Genomic DNA, 14,016 nt, shown 5'->3' with positions numbered 1-14,016 from the left:
CCACTTCAAACCCCTCAGATTGTTTTTCAGAGTCCATAGTCTCTCATGGTTCACCTCCCCTTCCAATTTACCCAAATTCCCTACTCCTCTCTAACACCCCTTGTCCTCCATGCTATTTGTTATGCTCCACAAATAAGTGAAACCATATGATAATTGACTCTCTCTGCTTGACTTATTTCACTCAGCATAATCTCTTCCAGTCCCATCTATGTTGCTACAAAAGTTGGGTATTCATCCTTTCTGATGGAGGCATAATACTCCATAGTGTATATGGACCACATCTTCCTTATCCATTCATCCGTTGAAGGGCATCTTGGTTCTTTCCATAGTTTGGCGACTGTGGCCATTGCTGCTATAAACATTGGGGTACAGATGGCCCTTCTTTTCACAACATGTGTTGGAGAGGATGTGGAGGAAGGGGAACCCTCTTACACTGTTGGTGGGAATGCAAGTTGGTGCAGCCTCTTTGGAGAACAGTGTGGAGATTCCTCAAGAAATTAAAAATAGAGCTTCCCTATGACCCTGCAATTGCACTCCTGGGTATTTATCCCAAAGACACAGATGTCATAAGAGACTCTTAATCCCACAAAACAAACTGAGGGTTGCTGGAGTTGGGGGGTGGGTAGAGGGGTAGTGAGAGGGTTGTGGACACTGGGAGGGTCTGTGCTGTGCTGAGTGCTGTGAAGTGTGTAAGCCTGACGATTCACAGACCTGTACCCCTGGGGCTAATAATACATTATATGTTTAAAAAAAAAAAAGAAAAAAGAAAATACTACGGCACCATTATTTAATCTATAAATTTAAAAATAATCATATAATATTAACAAATAGGCACTGAGTTTTTGTATTCCATCAATTGTCTCTTTTTTTGTTTGAATCAGGACCCAAATAACATTTATACATTGCAGTTGGTCAGTATGTTTCTTACGTCTTGATGTTTGAATTAAACTTTTTTGATTGAAATAAATATAGAGAAGTTCACACATTCTATGTTTGCTGTTCAGTTGAATTATCACAAAGAAAATAATCACAGAAGTGAATGCCCTCAGGTAACCTCCCTCCACCTCTACCAAGTCAGAGAAATAGGAAGGGCACACTCCACGGCCACTCTTGTGTCCCCTCCCAGAAACTAACCCACCCTATTTCCAAACATTAAGACTTCTCTAACTTCTTTACAGTATATTAGTTGTGCCTATTTAAATAGTTCATGTAATTAGAATCATAAAGCATATATTTAGGATTTTTTTAGGTTAACATTTTATTCGTGAGAGTCATCCCTGTGACTACAGGTTGGCATGATTTGCTCATTTTCACTGATACCAGTTTTGTTCTCTGAAAATACCCAATATATTTATCCATTCTACTGAGTCTTAATGAACACTGGGACCTTTTTAGTTTGGGTCTATTATGAATAGCACTGCTATAAGCATTTTGATACACATCTTTTGGTACATATATTGTATGTAATTTTGTTGGATGGACACCTTGGAATGGAATTGCTGATCTTATAAGGTATATGTATATTCAATTTTAGTAGACATCGGTTTTCTAAAGTGGTTTGCCAATATACTTGCCTAAGCAATGAATGAGAGTTTTATTTATTGCTCAACTGTGCCAACACGTGTTAGTCTTATTAACTTTAGTCATTGTAGTTAGTTTAATTTGCATTTCCTTTATGAATGACATCATTGGACATTTTTCATACACTTCCTATCTTCCTTTGTAAAGTGCCTATTTGAATCTTTTGCCCACAGGTAGGGATGGTTTGTCTGTTTTTTTCTTATGCATTTTTAGTAGGAGTTACTGAATACATGTGTTGCAAGTAATTTCTACCATTTTGTGTCTTTCCTTAATGGTGCCTTTGATGAATAGAAGTTTTTAATTTGAAAGGAGTAAGATTTATCAATCTTTTCCTTTATAGTCAGTACCTTAGCATTACTTTAAAATAATCCTTTGTCTACTCCTAGCTCATGAAAATACTTTTATATGTTATCTACTAGAACATTTATTGTTTCACTACAGTCAAGATTCATTTAAAAAAAAATCATTCCACTCCATATGGACATCTAGCTGACATAGGGAGAGAGGATCCTTTCACCATTACATGGCAATGTAAACTTTATCATAAGTTAGATGACCATATATGTGTGGGTCTGTTTCTGGGTTTAGTGTGCTCCATCTGTCTATTCTCACGAAAATACCACAATTATGGTGGCTTTAAAATACATCTTAGTAACCAGAAGTGTTAAGTTCAATGTTAATCCTCTTCTGGGGTTGCCTTGACTTAGCTTCTTGGTCTTTTGCATTCCATATACATTTTATTTGAATATAGTTGAATATAGTTGTTAACAATGTTAACATTAGTTGCAAGTTTACAACATAGTGATTTAAGTTTATACATTATGCTATGCTATGTCCACCACAAGTGTAGCTACCATTTGTCCCAATTCCTTGCTATTACCATATCCTTGACTGTATTCCTTATGCTGCTTTTTTCTCTTGACTTATTCATTGCATAAGTGGAAGCCTCTATCTCCCTCTGCCTCTCCTCTGGCAACCACCAGTTTGTTCTCTGTATTCATAGGTCTGATCCTGCTCTTTGTTTGTTTATTCATTTGTTGTTGTTTTATGCAGTCATAAAAAAGGATGAGATCATGCCATTTGTGACAACACGGATGGCCCAGAAGGTATTAATGCTGAGTGACATAAGTCAGACTGAGAAAGGCAACTTCCATATGATTTCACCATAAATGGAATCTATACACCTTTTAAAATCAACTTTATCAGCCTTTGTTAAACATACTGGTTGAAATTTTATTTGGAATGATATATATTGAATCTATAGATTTGGAGAGAATGGGCGTCTTTATCATATTCAGCTTTCAATCCATTTCCATGAAGTTTACTTCTGTTTATTTAGGTCCTCTTTAGTTTTTTTCAATGACTTTCTGTATTTCTCTATGTTAATGTCTTATATGTATTTTGACAAATGGTTTTCAGATATTTGAAGTGTTTACTAAATTTTAACTAGTATCAATTATTTCAAATTTTATTTGTTGTTGATGTAGAAATATATAATTGACTTTTGTATATTAACTTTGCTGAATTCTCTTAATTCTAGTTTATATATTATTTTAGATTTTCTGTAAGTACAATCATTTCCTCTTCAACCTTTCTTCTTTTCTTACTGGCTAGTGCCTGCTGTTGAATATAAGTACTAATACTGGGCATCCTTATGTTATATCTTGTTTCTGGATTTATATCTTGTTACTGAATGGTTTTAATAATATATATTTAAGTGTAATGTTTGTTGCAGATTTTTTTAGAAGATTTTATTTATTTATTGGACAGACAGAGATCACAAGTAGGCAGAGAGGCAGGCAGAGAGAGAGGGGAAGCAGGCTTCCCACAGAGCAGAGAGCCCGATGCGGGGCTCTATCTCAGGACCACGAGATCACGACCTGAGCTAAAGGTAGAGGCTCACTGAGCCACCCAGGTACCCCTGTTGCAGATATTTTTGTGAACATTTTTTTCAGATTAAGGGAGTTTTTTTTTATTTCTGTTTTTCTAAGAATTTTTGAGACAAATGACTAACCATATTGTATTAAAGCCTTTTCTATATCTATGAGCTATGATTCTCCTTTATTATGCTAATTTAGTGCATAGTGCATTACATTAATAGATTTTTTAAGTGTTAAACCAACCTTTTAGTCCTAAGATAAACCAAACTTGGTCATGGTATATCGTACGTTTTGTATATCACTGAGTTTGATTTCTTAATACTTTCCTTAAAAATTTTACACCTGTGCTCATGAAAGAATTTGAACTTAGTTTTTGTTTATTGAAATACTCTTGTCAGTTCAGGTACAAAGTTATACTCACTTCATGAAACTAGTTGGCAAATGTTTCTGCTCTTTTTCTAATTTCCAAGAAAGAATTTATGTGAGGTTAGTGTGCATTTTTCTCCTTTAAATATTTGGAAGAATTCACTCGTGACCCTCTGTACCTGGTTTTTTCTATGTGGGAAAATTGAGAGATTTGGCTTCTCTAGCATATAGAGGTCTACTTATATTTTCTTTTTTCTTGTGTAAGTTTTTGAATTTTCTTTCAAGAAATATGTCAATTTTATCTAAATTTTTATCTGTATTATCATAAAATTGCTCATAATAACCTTATATTATCTTCTTTATGACTTTTGGATATATAATATTGTCTTTTATTCCTGGAAATCTAAACGTGAATTTTTTCTTAATTAGCCTTAGTATAGATTTATAGTTTTTTAGTCTTTTCAAAGAATTGATTTCTATTTTCTCTAATATAGATTTTTATTACATTAATATTTGTGATTATCATTTATTTCCTTCTTTTTTACTATCTTGGTATTAAGTTGCTATTCTTTTTCTAGTTTCTTGAGATGAATGATTGATTTTCAGATCTTCCTTTTTTAATGTACATATTTGAGAAAATGGATTTCCTTTTAGGTGTCACTTTAACTCCATCTCACAATTTTCCATTTATTTTATTTACATAATTATTCAGTTCAAAATATTTTCTAATTTTCATTGAGGTTTCTTCTCCAAATCATGGGTTATTAAAAGGTGCTCTATTTCCAAAAATTTGGAAATTTTCTAGTTGTTTTTTAGTTATTAATTTTTAGTTCAGTTCTTTTGTAGTCAAAGAACATAATAGTTCAATTATTTGAAATTTATTGTGACTTTTTACAGCAAAACATGTTCTGATTTTGGTAAAATTTTCATGTGCACTTACAGATAATGTCTATTCTTTACTTATTGGGAGAGATATTTTATTTATTTATTTATTTATTTAAAAGATTTTATTTATTTATTTGTCAGAGAGCGAGAAAGAGAGTGTGTGCACAAGCAGGCAGAGTGGCAGGCAGAAGCAGAGAGAGAAGCAGGCTCCCTGCCGAACAAGGAGCCTGATGCGGGACTCAATCCCAGGAACCTGAGATCATGACCTGAGCTGAAGGCAGCAGCTTAACCAACTGAGCCACCCAGGCATCCCTGGGAGAGATATTTAATTTTATCAGGCCAACTTTGTTGATTTTGATGCCTGTGTTTGCATAGCCTTGCTAATTTTTTTGTCTGCTTTTTTTTTTTTTTGAATCATTTACTGAAAAAGCTGTATTAAAATCTTCCACTATGATTGTGGATTTTTCTATTTCTCCTTTTAGTTATGTGCAGTTTTGCTGTGCATTTTTTGAAGCTGTGTTATTAGATGCATAGATATTAAACGGCTGTATCTTCTCAGTGGATCAGTTCTTTCTGTATTATGAAACACCTTGTCCACCTTGTCAGGTCCTGACCTTCAATTATATTTTCTCTAGCACTGAGAGACTAAAGTAGATCTTAAATTCTTGGTTCACTTCCTGTTGTGTTTCTTCTTCTTCTTTTTTTTTTTTTTTAAGATTTTATTTATTTATTTGTTAGAGAGAGATCACAAGCAGGCAGAGAGGCAGGCAGAGAGAGAGGAGGAAGCAGGCTCCCTGCTGAGCAGAGAGCCCGATGTGGGCCTCGATCCTAGGACCCTGAGATCATGACCTGAGCCGAAGGCAGCGGCTTAACCCACTGAGTTACCCAGGCGCCCTCTTCTTCTTTTTTTAAAAAATTAATTAGTTAATTAATTTTAAAAATTTCTTTTCAGCGTAACAGTATTCGTTGTTTTTGCACCACACCCAGTGCTCCATGCAATATGTGCCCTCTCCAATACCCACCACCTGGTTCCCCCAACCTCCCACCCCCCGCCCCTTCAAGACCCTCAGGTTATTTTTTAGAGTCCACAGTCTCTCATGGTTCACCTCCCCTTCCAATTTCCCTCAATTCCCTTCTCCTCTCTAACTCTCCATGTCCTCCGTGCTATTTGTTATGCTCCACAAATAAGTGAAACCATATGATAATTGACTCTCTCTGCTTGACTTATTTCACTCAGCATAATCTCTTCCAGTCCTGTCCATGTTGCTACAAAAGTTGGGTATTCATCCTTTCTGATAGAGGCATAATACTCCATAGTGTATATGGACCACATCTTCCTTATCCATTCATCCGTTGAAGGGCATCAGATACACTGTTTGCAAATACAAACAGTGTTGTGTTTCTTCTTATTGAGGCTTGGGACAACTTTTGAAACTTCATTATACTTTGTGGGAAAAATTTGTCCAGAACCCTCTGTTGAGCTCACCTGCTCATGCTTCTCCTGTCTCTGAGCTCTTTACCCCTTTTGTACTGGTTTCCTGCTTCTTTGCATTCTATTTTTGGTCTCCCCAACTTTCTCATGATGTGGACGGTTCTACTCAGTTTCTCTGTCTCTTTTAGTTACTTTCTGCTCAGGTTTTTGCATCTCCATTACTTATGATTAACAGTTGCTTCAGAAACAACCCAGTGTAGAATTTAAAAAAAAAATGTATTCAGCTTTCCTTATAGTTCTTGCCAGGGATACTGATCTGTCATAAAGTGCATTCTTATTGCCTGAAGACACATCTCTTTACAACTTTTTTGATATTTTAATAATTTCTATTTTGGTCTTTTATTAATTTACCCTTCTCTTTTTTTCTTACAGAAAATTCATTGAAGGAAACAAATATTTGCCTGCATTTTCTCGTAGTTTAGATGATGATGACTACACCTTGAAATGTCATTTAATAATTTCCTCTGTTTTTATATTTCTCTTAAGTTGGCAGTTAGACCTAGAAACTTATTAAGATTCTAGTGGTTTTTGCTTATGTGTTTGTTTTTTATTTTTGACAAATATGCTTCATTGGAGGTGCTGTGTTTCCATCAGGAAAGAAATAATGTCTGGGTGCACTCCCTTTTTTATGATGTTAGTAGCCTTTGATGATAATTGCCTAGGTCCATTATTTCATTAGGAGTTATAAAGTTGCAGTATTCTAGTTCTTGCATTCCTTCTTTATAAGCTGGAATATTTCTATATGAGAAACTTCTCCTCATAAATTATTTGGTTATTTTAAATACAGTTCATATGAGAAAAATGAAAAAAGAATGCTGAGTTCTTTCTCTTTAATACCAGTTTCAAAACTACTTTTTATTCCTTCTAGCATCCTTCAAAGATAGAGTTTTATTTTTTTTAAGACTTATTTATTTATTTGAGAAAGAGGGGGAAGGCAGGGGAGAGGGGAAAAGAGTCTTAGGCAGACTCTGCACTGAGCATAGAGCCTGATGTGGGGCTTGATCTCACAATCCTGAGATCGTTCTTTAAACCAAAATGGGGAGTCATTTGCTCAACCAGCTCTACCGCCCAGGTGCCCCAGCCACTGAGTTCTCTTTTTAAGTATCCTTATGAATTCATAATTTTAAACATTTTGAGATTTTTCAATTTGTTTGCCCCTTTTAGTCAGGAGTCACATTTTTATATTGGCTCCTAAGTTCTTTTGACACTACCCTGCAGAATTTGATTGCTTTCTCACTTTCCAATTTGACCAGGGTTCCAGGCTCATGTCCTGCTCTTGACCTAGAATTACTTACTTCTCAAGGGGATTCTGAATAATTTTAATGAGTAATGATACTTAGAGACCATAAATCTGGGTCCAAGAGTACTCATTGAAACTGACTTGGTTATTGTTTATAGGACTTCTCAGTGAATATATATATATTTTAGATGAAATACAGCATAATTTCTTACTGATATGACCAGTTCAAATACAGATTCATAGGATTTTTACTTAACGCCCCCCTTTTTATATCTATTTCTCTTTTATCTTGTGTCAAAAATTCCAGATTCCAGTGCCACCAAAATTATTGCAAAATCACATCATTTAACATAAGTATGGTCTCAAAGCAAGAATACTAATACAATATAACAGTATCTTAAGATATTTTTTTCAGTTCTTTCTGTCCTTAGGCTATATCTACCCAACTAGAGATGTACCAATTACCATGTTGAAATAATCTGTCTCTGCGTGGCTGTGCCATATTCTCATTGTACCAATAGTTTCTGAGGTTTAAGAATGTAGACAATCATATTCCTTGATATAGGAGAGAATTAGATTTATTGAGTAACAAAATTAGGGTGAAATAACAAAGTATTAACATTAAAGTATTAGAGCTAATTGCATTTATGAAGAACATGTCAGTGATATAAATACTTTTCTGAGAATAAAGACCGCATTTCTAACGTATTTGTATCTTATTATTTCACTTACCAGTGATAAACTCTCAACAGTATTTCTTGATTGGTGGATTGATAGATGTTATTCAAGCTTAGTAATAGATGAGCAGGTTAATATATATTTATTCAGTTCTTTGTATTAAGTTGGAAAATGCTTAAAAACGTCTATAGATTTTTCAGATCTGTTAATTTAATTAGAAAAGTAATGGAAAAATTAAGCTAGAGTCTAATGTTCTGGATGTCCCTATGTTTCCAATTTTAAGATTATATTCCAAAAATGTTAAATTGCAGTGCACCAAGAAGGCTTGGTGTTCAATCCAATTGGTATATCTGATTGTATATTTTGTTTAAATTCTGATTTTCAGGTATGTATTTACTTTAAGTCTTGGTATATACTTGAAATACACTAATTGCTAGGATATTGTAAGAATGATCTTTTGAATACTTAAATATTGAATACTTAAAATATTTAGGTGTGATGAGGTGTTGGCAAGTATAAAGCCTGATAAATATTAGAAGGAAGCCATAAGAGATTATTAATATTTTTTAAATAAGCAGTAATGTATAGAAAAGCATTGGGTATAACTAGGTATAAGACAAGTTGATCATTAGTTAATATAATAACTACTCCCTAGATGCCATCTTCTGATTAGAAATGACAAAATATTCAATTCTTGGACATCAACTTCATTTGACAAGGATAGTCTTGATGGCCAGGAGATAAAGTAGTTTTCCTGGCATCTCAAATTTATAACTAACCCTAAAAAAGAAATGGTTCCAAATTTTTAGTCACTATTCAACTCTGTTATTAATAAACCAAAGTTCAAATCCAAATACATTATCTGGGTTTTTTTATTATTATTATAAGGAAAAGTCACAAACCTCTTTGGAAAGGGAACAATCGACCCTTCTTGTGTAATGGTCCTGGTGAACGCCATATATTTCAAAGGACAATGGCAAAATAAGTTTCAGGAAAGAGAGACAATTAAAAGCCCTTTTCAGCTGAGTGAGGTAAGTATTTTGTTTTCAGACTAATGACAATTTCCAAAGAATGCAATAATCATTTAAGGACAATTTAGAAAGTTTTAGTGAAAATACTGGTTTAGGTTTCCATAGGTTTCTTTGTGTTTTTTATGAATTTTATTTTCATTTTTTCTCATGAGGTGACAGTAACCTTTCTCACAGGGCACCTAACTGGAGCCTTTGGACACTGGAGCCATCCAGCAGAGAAGAGAGCCTGCTCTCTCCTCACTCTTCCCCTATCCACACATTCTCTCCACATATGCTGTGGTTGTTATCTCAGCACAATAAAACTATCTATATTGTTTTTCTCCTAGACAGTCTCCAATTGGATTAAAAAAGAAAATGATCCTATGATGTTATTTTTCCATACAAATCACTTTAGGTGGTAATGTTGGCTTTGTTTTGAGAAAACATTATTGTTATTATATATATTACTATATATATGTATTTTATATACAGATAATTATATATATCATTTGAGCTAGTTAGGCTCTAACAATGGCTTATTTTAAAATAAAAAACAACCTTTGCAAAGGGAAGTAATAAAGGGTTACTTTATTATTTATATTTTCCCCATGCCTTTAGTGTTTTTTATTTTATTTTATTTATTTGAGAGAGAGAAACACACAGCAAGAGAGGGAACACAAACAGAGGGAGTGAGAGAGGGAGAATCAGGCTCCCTGCCGAACAGGGAGCCCAGTGTGGGCCCCCTGATTCATGACCTGAGCAGGAGACAGACGCTTAATGACTGAGCCACCCAGGCGCCCCATCTATGCCTTCAGTGTTAATGCAGATATTCATGTTAGGCAACAGAATCAGTGTATATGCATGTACAAGCATATATGTAACTATTCTACCTAATTACAACCTCTTTTTTAAAAATAGGGTAAAAGTGTGTTTGTGGAAATGATGTATCAAACTGGAACATACAAATTAGCCTTCATAAAGGAACCGCAGATGCAAGTTCTCGAGCTGCCTTATGTTAACAACAAACTAAGCATGATTATTCTGCTTCCAGTAGGCACGGCCAGTCTAGAACAGGTAAAGAATGCTAATGTGCAGAGAACGCATGTGTGCTTGAACCGCCCCGCCATATATGTGTACCCTGTGACATTAGTGTGCTCAGTCCCTAATTCAGCCACACTCTGGGTTCGGTGGGATTGCCCCAGGGGCTGTGAGAGGGAGGGGGACCCTGGTCCCTGCCTTCAGGACAGTGTATTTTGGGGGAATAATTTATTCTTATACCCAAGAGGGCACAAGGAGGCAAAAGTGCCATCTTGTACAAGTACCACACCTACTGGTTATTTGACACTTGGGAAACATCATTCCGTAGTAATGAAATTGTAATGCGACTTAGGGTCTTAGGCCACAGAAGTCTGGTTAAGCCATCTTCCCTCTCAGGAGCAGTTTTTCCAGCCCAGTTATGACATGCTTGAGCTAGTCACTCTTATTAGCATCCTGGTTTTGTGGGGGAAATGAGTGCCACAGCCACTGAGAACAGGACATGGTGGTGGGAGGAGTTTGGGTCTAACCCCCTATCCCTGGCTGCAGCCAACACTGCCCCGCACAGAAGCCCGCAAGCCACTGACCTGAGTGACTACACTTCTACCCTGGCCTTGCTGGATCTTCCCAGTGTTCTGCTGGAGTGACAAACAGTTTCTTAGGAGAACAGCCATGCTTCTGGGATCTTGGGGGAAGCTGAGCTATGCCACAGCTGGGATGGCCACAGTCAGGGGTTTCTAAGTCAGGAAGGAAGTGCCTGCTGGAGATTAAACAGTATGGCAAGCAGGTGGGGGGCCGGGAAGGCTTCTTGAAACATCTGGGTTGGGACCTTGACATTTGAGACCTTGACTTAGAAAATGTGGATAAAAGATAGTAGAACAGGGAAGACGTGGCTGAGTGTGAGATTCTGTTTCTTTTTTTCCAGATGGGACTGGAGCACATTTTCAAAGTAGAAAAGAAAGCAAGCAATACATTGAATCATTCACACTGGGACTTATAAAACAGACAGCATTTAATACAGAGAGCATGTGTTTGGCTCATGCGGACTCATCTGTGTTTTGTCTCTCAGATAGAGAAGCAGTTGAATGCGAAGACATTTTACGAGTGGACCAGCTCTGCTAACATGGTGGAGAGGGAAGTTGAAGTACACATCCCCAGATTCAGGCTTGAAATCCAGTATGAGCTAAATTCCCTGCTAAATTCTCTGGGCATGACAGATATCTTCAACGAGATCAAAGCAGATCTTTCTGGAATATCACCGGTTGATGGCCTGTATTTATCAAAGGTCATCCACAAGTCATTTGTGGATGTCAACGAAGAGGGCACCGAGGCAGCAGCAGCCACTGGGGACAGCTTCCTTGTGAAAAGACTCCCCATCCGGGCTCAGTTCCTGGCAAACCACCCATTCTTGTTCTTCATAAGGCACAGCCATACCAACACCATCCTCTTCTGTGGCAAGCTCGCCTCTCCCTAAACAAACAGGCTTGAGCAAGGTGCAGAGTCATAGAGGAGGTGCAGGGACAAACCCATGACTAAAAGCAGTTCATCCCCCCACACCTCTGTACCTCACTTTGCTCATCTGCAAAATGGGCTTATGATCTCTCTCAACTTATACCTTGAATTGGTGAACCTTAAGATTATGGAAATCATGGAAGAAGGTACATTTACAAAAAAGATCCTCTAGTTCTCTTGTCTTTGGAGCCTCATTTAAGTGTTATCTGGGTGACATAATCAAGTCAATGAGACTAATTTGAAAGGGTTCAATTCGTTTGACTTGTATATATCCATGACCTCTTGAATAAGTGACCAATCTACTACCTTCAGAAAACCAATTTCAGGGCTTCAACTTTGATGGGATTTTTAAATATTGTAATTTTCCTTGAATGTATAGATGCATCATGAATTTTAGTTCAAAATTCTGTATTTGCTATAATAAATACATAAAGTGCTTTCAGTTCTTTAAAGATTTTTAATATACCACAGCAATTAAATGACTTATAAAGGGAGACTAAATAAGAAGAAGTCTAATTCAGTGAACATTTTCATGGAATTTTTGGTCAAATATTTTCAGCCCTTTGAATAATAGATTTTCTCTTTGCCTCTCTCTCCCCCTTCCTTTGTTCCTTCCGTCTTTGCTTCATTCATTTTTCTCTCTCCTTCCTTCCCTCCCTCCCTCCTTTCTCCTTCTCTTTCTTTCTCTCCTTCCATCCCTCTTTCTTTTTTCAATAATGCAGTGAGTTATAGTTCAGAGTAGCAAAAACCAGAAATCAGATTTTTATTAAAAAATGATTTTTATTTAAAACATTTGAAAAAACTTCTTAAAGAGAAGTCCTTCTTGTTTTCTATCCGAGATGACATGAGGTAGTAATCAGATAATAATGGCCATGACATATTTACTGCTTTCTCGGTGCCCTCTTGGTAAGTTCTTCCTTCCAGAACTCTCTTAGAGATGTGAGCAAAGCAGAGGATCCCCTCAATTCTCCCTTCCCTAACCTTATCTTGAAAGAGGCAGTCCAAAATCAGCCAGTGCTTCCCTCCTGAGATGCTGGGACACCCTCTTTTACCATTGGCAGGGGTGGCAGCTGACGATAGCTTTTCTTTCCCATCAGGGCACTGAAAGAAGGGGCTGACTTTACTCTCTAATAATAAAGATGTTATAAGTAGCTGTCCTGCTGTTTGTGCTCTCCTAGTGATCCTTTATAAGCCACTTTGGCCTACTTCACAGAACACCCCAGTGGTCCCCAGGCACAGGAGTGTTTAATTGTGGTAAAATGGAGAGACTTGAAGCAACAGTGTTGGGTGGAGAAAAATAAGAGTTGTCTCTTGGCATCTACTTCTCATTTTAAACATCCTGAAGAGACAGAGAATGGAACCAGTCCAGTGAGTGCTGGGCCCTTTGACATGAACCTGGCATGGGCTATGCAGGAGCATGGAGGTATCACTTGAACCAAGCGCCTTGGGCTTGACCATAGCTGAGCTGCTTGGCACTCACGTGGCAGCCTCCATCTGTTGAAAAGACTCAGAATGACTGCCCACTCCCAGGCTGCAGTCATAGAACCCCAGAGTCCTCTTCAAGGAATGGGAACTGAGTGCATGGTCATCATTTAGAGTCAAAGCAGGGAATACTTCTCACAGAGGGGCCTTCAGGAAACACCAGTGTGAGTCCTGGGCTAGGAAAGTAAGGCTCAGAGAAACGGCGACTTAATCAGTCCCCAAGAGCACAGCTGGGAGGGGTGCTATCGTCAGGATCCTGAGCCTCTTTGTAGGATGGAGCCAAGAACTTTTTAGGGCACCCAGCCTGGGATGGGGAGAGCACAGCTATTTTCACTCTTCAAAGAGCTAATGTTATGTGTAAAAAAAAAAAAAAAAAAAATATATATATATATATATATATATATATATATATGTATATATAGGACCTGGATAGACATTTCTCCAAAGAAGACATCCAAATGGCCAATAGATGTGTGCACAGACGCTCAACATCGCTAATCATCAGGGAAATGCAAATCAAAACCACAATGAGGTATCACCTCATACTTGTTAGGAAAAGGAAAGAGAGGACAAGTATTGGCAAAGATATAATTAAAAAGAAAACTTACGCACTGTCGGTGAGAATGTAAATTGATTCAGCCATTACCGACCCCAGATTTTAATTTTCCTCAGAAAATTAAACATAGGACTGCTGTATGATCCAACAATCCCATTTCTGAGTTACATATCCAGTGAAAATGAAACCAGTATATGGAAGAGATATCTGCACTCCCATGTTCATTGCAGCATTATTCTCAATAGCCAAGACAGGAAAACAACCCAAGAGTTCATCACTTACAGCCTTGAAACTATTCA

The 14,016-nt window shown here is 36.8% G+C and overlaps 1 protein-coding gene across 4 annotated transcripts in view; it reads left to right on the top strand.

Moving 5' to 3' along the window:
• The window catches only part of SERPINB11 (serpin family B member 11), an 87,050-nt gene extending 74,929 nt beyond the window's left edge, over positions 1-12,121 (top strand). For 3 of the 4 annotated variants that reach the window (XM_044242844.1, XM_044242847.1, XM_044242846.1), the window contains exons 6-8: positions 9,011-9,153; positions 10,051-10,206; positions 11,237-12,121. In XM_044242844.1, coding sequence (XP_044098779.1) covers positions 9,011-9,153; positions 10,051-10,206; positions 11,237-11,641 — 704 coding nt within the window. In that variant the 3' untranslated portion in view covers positions 11,642-12,121. Of the gene's footprint in view, positions 1-9,010; positions 9,154-10,050; positions 10,207-11,092 lie in introns of all 4 variants that reach the window. The other variant, XM_044242848.1, reaches the window with a different exon arrangement.
• The last annotated feature ends 1,895 nt before the right edge of the window (positions 12,122-14,016 follow it).

The sequence above is a fragment of the Neovison vison genome, chromosome 3 (genome assembly GCF_020171115.1).
Source record: "Neovison vison isolate M4711 chromosome 3, ASM_NN_V1, whole genome shotgun sequence".
Classification (NCBI taxonomy): domain Eukaryota; kingdom Metazoa; phylum Chordata; class Mammalia; order Carnivora; family Mustelidae; genus Neogale; species Neogale vison.
Note: the sequence above shows the minus strand (reverse complement) of the source record. Positions and strands in the feature narration are given on the sequence as shown.